At 51.9% G+C, this 9,559-nt stretch overlaps 1 protein-coding gene across 1 annotated transcript; it reads left to right on the forward strand.

The window, feature by feature from the left end:
* The first annotated feature begins 4,189 nt into the window (after window positions 1-4,189).
* TMEM270 (transmembrane protein 270) lies at window positions 4,190-8,179 on the forward strand. The gene is made up of 3 exons (XM_026456594.1): window positions 4,190-4,291; window positions 7,282-7,710; window positions 7,866-8,179. The coding sequence occupies exons 1-3, from the start codon at window positions 4,220-4,222 to the stop codon at window positions 8,160-8,162; spliced, it is 798 nt and encodes a 265-aa protein (XP_026312379.1). The 5' UTR covers window positions 4,190-4,219; the 3' UTR covers window positions 8,163-8,179.
* The last annotated feature ends 1,380 nt before the right edge of the window (window positions 8,180-9,559 follow it).

The following is a 9,559-nucleotide window of genomic DNA, read 5'->3' on the forward strand; positions in this document are numbered from 1 at the left end:
TTTGGACAGGATCTTACTTTGTCACCCAGACTGGAGTGCAGTGGTGGAATCACGGCTCACTGCAGACTTGACCTCATGGGTTCAAGTGATCCTTCTGCCTCAGCCTCCTGAGTAGCTGGGACCACAGTTATGTGCCACCATGCCTGGCTAATTTTTTGAATTTTTTGTAGAGATGGGGTCTTGCTATATTGCCCAGGCTGGTCTAAAACTCCTGGGCTCAAGCAACCCTTCCACCTCCGCCTCCTAAAGTGCTGGGATTGCAGACCTGAGCCACTACACCCAGCCGTCGTTTTTTTTCTTCTTTTCTTTTCTTTCTTTCTTTTTTTTTTCTTTGAGACAGAGTCTCGCCCTGTCACCTGGGCTGGAGTGCAGTGGGCATGATCTTGGCTCATTGCTTGCAACCTCTGCCTCCCGGGTTCAAGCAATTCTCCCATCTCAGCCTCCCAAGTAGCTGGGATTACAGGTACCCGCCACCACGCCCGGCTAATTTTTTTGTATTTTTAGTAGAGATGGGGTTTCACCAAGTTGGCCAGGCTGGTCTAGAATTCCTGATCTCAGGTGATCCACTGGCCTCAGCCTCCCAAGGTGTTGGGATTATAGGCGTGAGCCACCATGCCCAGCCAGCTTTCATTTCTTAATTCAAAAAATTTACACAGAGCTCCTTCTGTGCCCCTGGCACCGTTCTAGGCATGGGACACAGCAGTGAGGGAGGTTCACGGTCCTTGCCTTCAGAAGTGGCTTGGCAGGAAGGTAAGAAGGCGGGAAGATGAGAAGGCGATCCCAGGGTTTCTGGCTTGTGGGCCTGCGTAGTTGGGACTGCTCTGCTTCAGTTAGCTTAGGGGATGTCCTGAGTTGGTTTCACTCCCCAGCAGAGGCTTCTGACCTCTGACACTAGATATCCAGGCTTCTGTGGGCACCTGTTCCTGTGGTCTGGGCAGCCACAGAGCCACAAAGAACCCTGGCTGGAATCTAGCTTGGGAACCAAGACCAGGGCTTTGGTGGGGGTAGGGAAGGGCAGGTGACTAGAGCTAGGACTGAGACATGAGCCTAGCATTCCCATGGGGCCACCGTAGGGGCTGTGGGGCAGAGTGAGGTCTCTTCTGCTCTAGCGCCCACCCTGACCATGGGAAGTGTGGTCAGTATGAGGCTGGAGATAGCAGCTCAGCCTCTGTGGCGGTGGAGTTCTGGGGACAGGGATGCCAGGTGATGGTGGCAGCAAACCAAAGAGAGGAGGGAAAACAAATTGCAAATCCCAGTCTCAGCCACCACTTTCTTTCTTTCTTTTTTATTTTTTTGAGATGGAGTCTTGCTCTGTCACCCAGGCTGGAGTGCAGTGGCTTGATCTCGGCTCACTGCAACCTCTGCCTCCCGGGCTCAAGAGATTCTCTTGCCTCAGCCTCCTGAGTAGCTGGGATTACAAGCGTGCACCACTATGCCCAGCTAAGTTTTATATTTTTAGTAGAGACTGGGTTTCACCATGCTGCCCAGGCTGGTCTTAAACTCCTGGCCTCAAGTGATCCACCTACCTTGGCCTCTGAAAGTGCTAGGATTACAGGCGTGAGCCACTGCACCCGGCTCAGCCACCACCTTCTGACCCCCAGCAATTCCTTTGCCTCTCTCCCCAAACCTACTCCTTCTTTTCCTACCCCCACTTGGTGGGCAGCACTACTATCTGCCCTTCACTCGAGTCTTCTGGGTTGGGCGTATCCCTGACTCCTGTCTTGCTTTACATCTTTTCCTGTTCATTCCTCTGTTGGGATGCAACTCTCTCTGTGTCTTTCATGTTTCTGTATGTCTTATGAGTGAGGCACTAATGGATTGCCTTTTGCCCTGGACTTTCTTTTCTAGGATATCTGTGTATCAGACAACCTTGGAAGATAGAGTGTCTCCTTCTGGGGCAAAAGGCAGCCCTGCTTACTGTTCATTAGAAAAGATTTGAGTTCCCCGGCCAGGCGTGGTGACTCATACCTATGGCAGTGACTCAGCACTTTGGGAGGCTCTGGCAGGTGGATCACCAGAGCCACCTGACTTGAGGTCAGGAGTTCAAGACCAGCCTGGCCAATATGGTGAAACCCTGTCCCAACTGAAAATACAAAAATTAACTGGGCATGGTGGTGCGTGCCTGTAATCCCAGCTGCTCAGAAGGCTGAGGCAGGAGAATTGCTTGAACCTGGTAGGTGGAGGTTGCAGTGAGCAGAGATGGTGCCACTGCACTCCAGCCTGGGCAACAGAGTGAGACTCCATCTCAAAAAAAAAGAAGAAAAGAAGACTGGGCGAGGTGTCTCCCGCCTGGAATCCCAGCACTTTGGGAGGCATTGGCGGGTGCATCACCTGAGGTCAGGGGTTTGAGACCAGCCTGGCCAACCTGGAGAAACCCTATCTCTACTAAAAATACAAAATATTAGCCGGGTATGGTGGTAGGCGCCTATAATCCCAGCTACTTGGGAGGCTGAGGCAGGAGAATCGCTTGAACCTGGGAGGCACAGGTTGTGGTGAGCTGAGATTATATCACTGCCTTGGGTGACAGAGCAAGACTCCATCTCAAAAAAAAAAAAAAAAAAAAAGAAAGAAAAGAAAAGATTTGAGTTCCCTAAGCTCAGGCTACCTCTCCTGTAACACACCTGAGATACTGCCAGGCATCATCAGGCCCTTGTCACATCACCCTGTGGGATTTGGGGCTCAAGGAATGAATGGAAAGTACTAATACTCCAGTTCACTGCTATTGCCATGAGTAACATTGTCTTTGATCTCTGACCTGGGAGTCTCGTGTCTTCCTGTGGCAGCCATGGAGCTCTGGCTGGTTAACTTGTTAGCATGCAAGTGGGCATCGTCTCAGATCATCTTGGGTCTTGACATCCTCCAATTCTATCTGTTGTACCTGCTACAGATTTCTGGCATCTGTTGTCTCCATTCCTCAGCCCAGGGCTCCCATCATCACATGTCTAGGGGTTTATTTGTTCTGGATTCCTTTTTGCTCTCCCTACCCCAGAGTCCTCTGCCTCAGTTTCCATGCACATTGCTTGAGCCGCCTGCTGCAAGACCCCCACCTGACCATCTGCTGGAGGGCTTTCTCTGGTGTTTGTGCTGGTGAGGTCGGAGGTTCAGGGGGAGTTAATGTCCAACAGGAAGCAGACAGGTCATGGAAGACAAATACCCCAGTATTCATGCTCCTTGGGTGGGGTGACTCTGAGGTGTGTTCTGCACCATTTTCCAGGGGATTTTGGGGGTCAGCCCCAGTTGTCTGAACCCAAACCCTCCTCATGAACTCATCTGTCCCTCCCTTCCTTCCTTCCTTCCTTCCTTCCTTCCTTCCTTCCTTCCTTCCTCTGAGTCTTGCTCTGTCACCCAGGCTGGAGTGCAGTGGCGTGATCTCAGCTCACTGCAACCTCCACCTTCCAGGTTCCAAAAACCTCCTACCTCAGCCTCCTGAGCAGCTGGGATTACAGGCGCACACCACCACGCCTGGCTAGTTAGTTTTTTGTATTTTTAGTAGGAACGGGGTTTCACCATGTTGGTCAGGCTGGTTTCGAACTCCTGACCTCGTGATCCACCCACCTTTGCCTCCCAAAGTGCTGGAATTACAGGCGTGAGCCAACGCGCCTGGCCACTTGCCTCACTTTCTGACTTCCTATGGATGCTTGCAGGGGCTACTCCCCAAATAAACTCCTTGCACTTCAATTTTTTTTCTTTGTTTAGAGATAGGGTTTTGCTCTGTCACCCAGGCTGGAGTGATCCTGGCTCACTGCAACCTCTATATCTGGGCTCAAGTGATTCTTCCACTTTAGCCTCCTGTGTAGTTGGGACTACAGGTGTGCACCACGATGACTGGCTAATTTTTTTGTTTTTTTGTAGAGACAGGGTCTTGCTGTGTTGTTGCCCACGCTAGTTTCAAACTCCTGGCCTCAAGCGATCCTCTTACCTTGGCCTCCCAAAGCACTGGGATTACAGGCATGAACCCCCGTTTCTAGGCAGCACTTGATTCCTGTTCCAAGATCTGGGAAAATCTGACCCGAAGAAAGCTTTGCTCTAAGACCTCCCTGGCCTTGTTGGGGCCAGACGTGGACTGAGGTTTCAGAGGAAGCAGTGGAGCAGCAGGAGCCAGGTAAAGGTGGGGAGTCTCTGGTGGCAATCGGGTCCCCATGGTAACTTGGCCCCCACCCTGTGGCATTTGTGAGGTCACCCTGCTTTTTCCAGCCAGAGGAGGAGTGGGAGGCCAGACATGGAGGCTGTTCCTCCAGTCAGATCCAGCCTTTTGGAGATTCTGTTGCAGGTTATAAGGCTCACAGTGCTGGTGAGTGGGGGCTGGGGGTAAGTGGGGTGGGGACCACACACCAGGCCCTTTATAAAGCCACCTCAGAGCTGCCGGACCCAAGCCCTGCCTGTCCCATCCAGTGGAACTAGAATAATCTGACAGCTCCCAGGTTATCTGCCTGCCTTCCAGAATAATCTGACAGCTCCCAGAAGCCCCACTCCAAACTACAGTGCTGAAATTTTCTTTTCTTTTCTTTATTTAGAGACAGGGTCTCGCTCTATCACCCAGCCTGGAGCACAGTGGTGCCGGCTTAGCTCATTACAGCCTCCAACTCCCAGTCTCCAGCAATCCTCCCCCTTCAGCCTCCAAGTAGCTGGGACTATAGGTGTGCACCACTACGCCCGACTAATTTTTGTATTTTGTAGAGATGGTGTCTCACTATGTTGCCCAGGCTGGTCTCCAACTCTTGGCCTCACATGATCCTCTTACCTCAGCTTCCCAAGGTGCTGGGATGACAGGCATGAGCCACTGCACCTGGCAGAGTTTTCTCTATTGAGGGTCACTCCTATGAGTGAATCATTGTTTTTCCCATCTTTTTTTTTTTTTTGAGACAGAGTCTTGCTTTGTCACCCAGGCTGGAGTGCAGTGGTGCGATCTCGGCTCACTGCAAGCTCTGCCTCCCGGGTTCAAGAAGTTCTCCTGCCTCAGCCTCCCAAGTAGCTGGGATTACAGGCGCCCGCCACCACGCCTGGCTAATTTTTTTTTTTTGTATTTTTAGTAGAGACTCCGTTAGCCAGGATGGTCTCGATTTCCTGACCTTGTGATCTGCCCGCCTTGGCTTCCCAAAGCGCTGGGATTACAGCATGAGCCACTGTGCCCGGCCCATTCATGTTTTTTTTTTTTTGAGATGGACTCTTGCCCTGTCACTCAGGCTGCAGTGTGATGGCGTGATTTTGGCTTACTGCAACCTCCATGCCCCAAGCTCTGCAAATCCAGCCCATGAGTGGGGGGCTTGCAGCCAATCTCAGATGGTGGCCTGTGGACACGGGGATGGGGGGTCCCGATGGGTGGATTGATGTCACTCAAGGGCTGGGGGCTTTCCAGCTCTGATGAAGGATCTTTCAACTCCAGGACTCAAGAACAGCTTTCCCCCACCTCACCCCAGTCCTGCACGCTTCATCTCAGTGAATGGGAGACACTGTTGTCCAACTCGCCACCCAGATCAGAAATCTGGAAATCTTTTTTTTTTTTTTTTTTTTTGAGACAGAGTCTCAGTCTGTTACCCAGGCTGGAGTGCAGTGGCACGATCTTGGCAAACCGCAACCTCCATCTCCTGGGTTCAAGCGATTCTCCTGCTTCAACCTCCCAAGTAGCTGGGATTACAGGCATGCACTATCATGCCCAGCTAACTTTTGTAGTTTTTTTTTTTTTTTTTTTTTTGAGATGGAGTCTCACTCTGTCGCCCAGGCTGGAGTGCAGCGGTGGGATCTCGGCTCACTGCAAGCTCCACCTCCCCTAGGTTCACGCCATTCTCCTGCCTCAGCCTCTCGAATAGCTGGGACTACAGGCGTCCGCCACCACACCTGGTTAATTTTTTCCATTTTTAGTAGAGATGGGGTTTCACCAGGTTGTCCAGGCTGGTCTCGAACTCTTGACCTCAGGTGATCCACCTGCCTCGGCCTCCCAGAGTGCTGGGATTATAGGCGTGAGGCACTGTGTCCGGCTGGAAATCTGAAGTCTTTCTGGGTCCCTCTCCTTCACCCTTCTCATTAGGTCTGTCATGAATTCTGTGGCCCCTGCCCCATGTCTCTCACACCTCCCTGCCCCCAATGGCATTGTCCTTTGCCCCCAGCAGCCCTCCTGATGCCAGAGGACAACTGGTGCAGAGGCAAAGCCCAGCTACTTAGAAGAAGACAAGTGACCTGGGTTCAAAGCCCACAAGATTGGGGCAAGGGATCCTCACATGGTAATAATAGCCATGCAACCTCCTTCAGTCTGGAGTATTGTAAATAATCATTTAAATCCAATGGAGGCCAGGTAGTGGCTCACGCCTGCAATCCCAGCACTTAGGGAGGCTGAGACAGAAGGATTGCTTGAGGTCAGGAGTTCGAGACCAGCCTGGATAACCTAGCAAGACTTCCGCCTCTACAAAAAAGAAAAAACAAAATTAGCTGGACGTAGTGACATGCACCTATAGCTCCAGCTACTTGGAAGGCTAATGAGGGGAAGATTGCTTCAGCCTAGGAGTTCAAGACCAGCCGGGCATAATAGAAAGACTCCATTTCTTAAAAAAAAAAAAAAAAAAAAAAATTTTTAGCCAGTCATGGTGACATGCACTTGTGGTCTCAGCTTTTTGGGAGGCTGAGATGGGAGGATTGCTTAAGTGTGGGAGGTCAAGACTGCAGTGAGCTATGATGATGTCACTGCACTCCAGCCTGGACAACAGAGTGAGATCCTGTTTCTTAAAAAAAAAAAAAAATCCAAATCCAATGGAAAGGAACCCAAATATAATATGAAACACATTCTAATGTTCCCTTCTCAGAAGGGAGTCCTTCAAAGTGGACAGAGTTCAATCTTGCACATGTAGGGAGCTGAGGCCTCAGGGGGCGGGGATCTGACTCAAGGTGGTCCAGCAGCTTCACCTCTACAACAAAAGTGGGGATCCTGGCCAGGTGCGGTGGCTCATGCCTATAGTCCCAGCACTTTGGGAGACCGAGGTGGGTGGATCGCCTAAGGTCAGGAGTTCAAGACCAGCCTGACCAAGATGGTGAAACTCCATCTCTACTAAAAATAGAAAAACTAGCCAGGCGTGGTGGTGGGCACCTGTAATCCCAGCTACTCAGGAGGCTGAAGCAGGAGAGTCACCCGAACCCGGGGAAGTGGAGGTTGCAGTGAGCTGAGATAGCACCATTGCATTCCAGCCTGGGCAACAAAAGGGAAATTCCGCCTCAAAAAAAAAAAAAAAAGTGGGGTTCCTGCCCCAGGAGGGTGATGATGGGTGATGATTCTCTCTCTCTCTTCTCCTGCAGTTGGTTCAGAACCGAGATCACCTCTATAATTTTCTGCTCCTCAAGATCAACCTCTTCAACCACTGGGTATCAGGGCTGGCCCAAGAGGCCCGGGGGTCCTGTAACTGGCAGGCCCGCCTACCTCTGGGAGCTGCAGCCTGCCCGCTGGGCCGGGCTCTCCGGGCTGGGCTGGCTCTGATCCAGGTCCCTGTGTGGCTCGTGCTACAGGGACCCAGGCTGATGTGGGCTGGCATGTGGGGCGGCACCAGGGCCCTGGGCCTGGCCTTGCTCAGTGCCTGGGAGCAGCTGGGCCTGTCTGTGGCCATCTGGACAGACCTATTTTTGTCATGTCTGCACGGCCTGATGTTGGTGGCCTTGCTCCTGGTGATAGTGACCTGGAGGGTGTGTCAGAAGGTCCACTGCTTCAGACCGGACAGGCAGCTCAGTAAGGTGGGTGGTTTTGGGGTGAGACTGGGGTGTGGAGGGCAAACCTGGGGTGTTGTGTGTGGCCAGGGCTGATTGAGCTTGCGTGGGGGAGCCACAGCCGAGCAGTGTAACCCTATGAGCTCCTAAGGGCCACCCACCCATCTGTCTCCCTGTTCCAGGCCTTGCAAATGAACTGCGTGGTGAGGAAGCTCCTGGCACAGCTGAGACGTCTGTATTGGTGGGTGGAGACTATGACTGCCCTCACCTCCTGGCACCTGGCCTATCTCATCACCTGGACCACCTGCCTGGCCTCCCACCTGCTGCAGGCTGCCTTTGAACACACGGCCCAGCTGGCCCAGGCCCAGGAGGTTGAACCCCAGGAGGTCTCAGAGTCTTCCTTGCTGCCCTCACTATCGGGGTCCTCGGACTCGGAGTCTGGACTAGTTTTGTCAGAGCAAGAAACTCCCAGAGCATAAATGTATCCCCATCTGCCTCTCCTGGTCTGGCCTGGCCTACGGTCTCACTCCCTCTTCCCTAATGGGCTGGAGAGATGTTGTGTGAATGACGTGCATGTGTGTGCGTGCATGTGAGCCCAGGACTGCCTCTGGGAAGGAAATTACATTCTGTCAGCATCTTCTATGGGCCAGATATCAACCATCTCAGACAATTTACTCATAATCTGGTTTAAATCTCCTAGCAACACAGGCATCAGGTTTGATTAGCACCATTTACAGCTGAGAAAATTGAGCCTCAGAAGGTTGAACTTTCCCAAGGTCACAGTCTGTCAAGGGCAGAACCAGCACTGGGTCTCTAGATTTTTTGCTTCCCAGAATCCCTAACTTTCTCTAGGTGCGTGCCCCTGATTCTCAGAAGTATTGGTGCCCAGGGTTTTAGGGGAGATGGGCAGTTAGAGACTTTGGCCTCTGGGGGGTGCCAGGGCCTCACATTTCAGAGATTTAGAAACTTCCTTTGAGAAACAGTTGTGAGCCAGGCTTCAAGGAACCCATTCATTCATGCACTTGGCCATTCATCCATCCACCTATCCACCTGCCCACAAAGGCATCCACAGAACCATCCATCCACCCACCCACCAATCCAATCATCCACTCATCCATTCACCTGCCCATCTACCCACACATCCATCCATCCATCCCTCCACCCATCCATCCATCCACTCATCCACTCATCCATCCATTCATCCATCCATCCATCCATCCATCCATACATCATCCACCCACCAACCCACACATTCATCCATCCATCCCTCCAACCACCCACCCACTGATCCATTTATCCATCCACCCAACCACCCATCCATTCACCCACCCATCTACCTACCCGTTTAATCACCCATTCATCTATGCATTCATCCACCCATTCATGCATCCATCTGTCCAACCATCCATCCATCCATCCATCCATCCATCCATCCATCCATCCACATACCCAACCCATCCATCCATCTACCCACCCACTGATCCATTTACCTATCCATTTATCCACCCACCTACACGTCCATTCACCTGCCCATCTACCTACTCATCCACTCACCCATTCATCTACCCATTCATCAACCCATTCATGCATCTATCTATCCACCTACCCACCCGCCCATCCATTCACCCATTCATCCATCCATCCATCTATCCAACCAGTGATCCATTTACCCATCCATCTATCCACCCACCCACCTATCCATTCACCCACCCATCTGTCTACCCATCCACTCATCCATTCATTTACCCATTCATCAACCCATTTATGCATCCATCCATCCACCCACTCATCCATCCACCCACCCACCCATCCACTCATCCATCCACCCATCTATCCATCCATTCATCCATCCATCCATCTACCCATCCACTGATCC

The sequence above is a fragment of the Piliocolobus tephrosceles genome, chromosome 8, assembly GCF_002776525.5.
Source record: "Piliocolobus tephrosceles isolate RC106 chromosome 8, ASM277652v3, whole genome shotgun sequence".
Classification (NCBI taxonomy): domain Eukaryota; kingdom Metazoa; phylum Chordata; class Mammalia; order Primates; family Cercopithecidae; genus Piliocolobus; species Piliocolobus tephrosceles.

Excerpts from the sequence above, each read along its gene's own strand:
- TMEM270 (XM_026456594.1), top strand. The coding sequence starts at position 4,220 with ATGGAGGCTGTTCCTCCAGTCAGATCCAGCCTTTTGGAGATTCTGTTG. Across the intron at positions 4,292-7,281 it reads TTATAAGGCTCACAGTGCTG|TTGGTTCAGAACCGAGATCA; the intron begins GTGAGTGGGGGC and ends CTTCTCCTGCAG. Across the intron at positions 7,711-7,865 it reads CGGACAGGCAGCTCAGTAAG|GCCTTGCAAATGAACTGCGT; the intron begins GTGGGTGGTTTT and ends TCCCTGTTCCAG.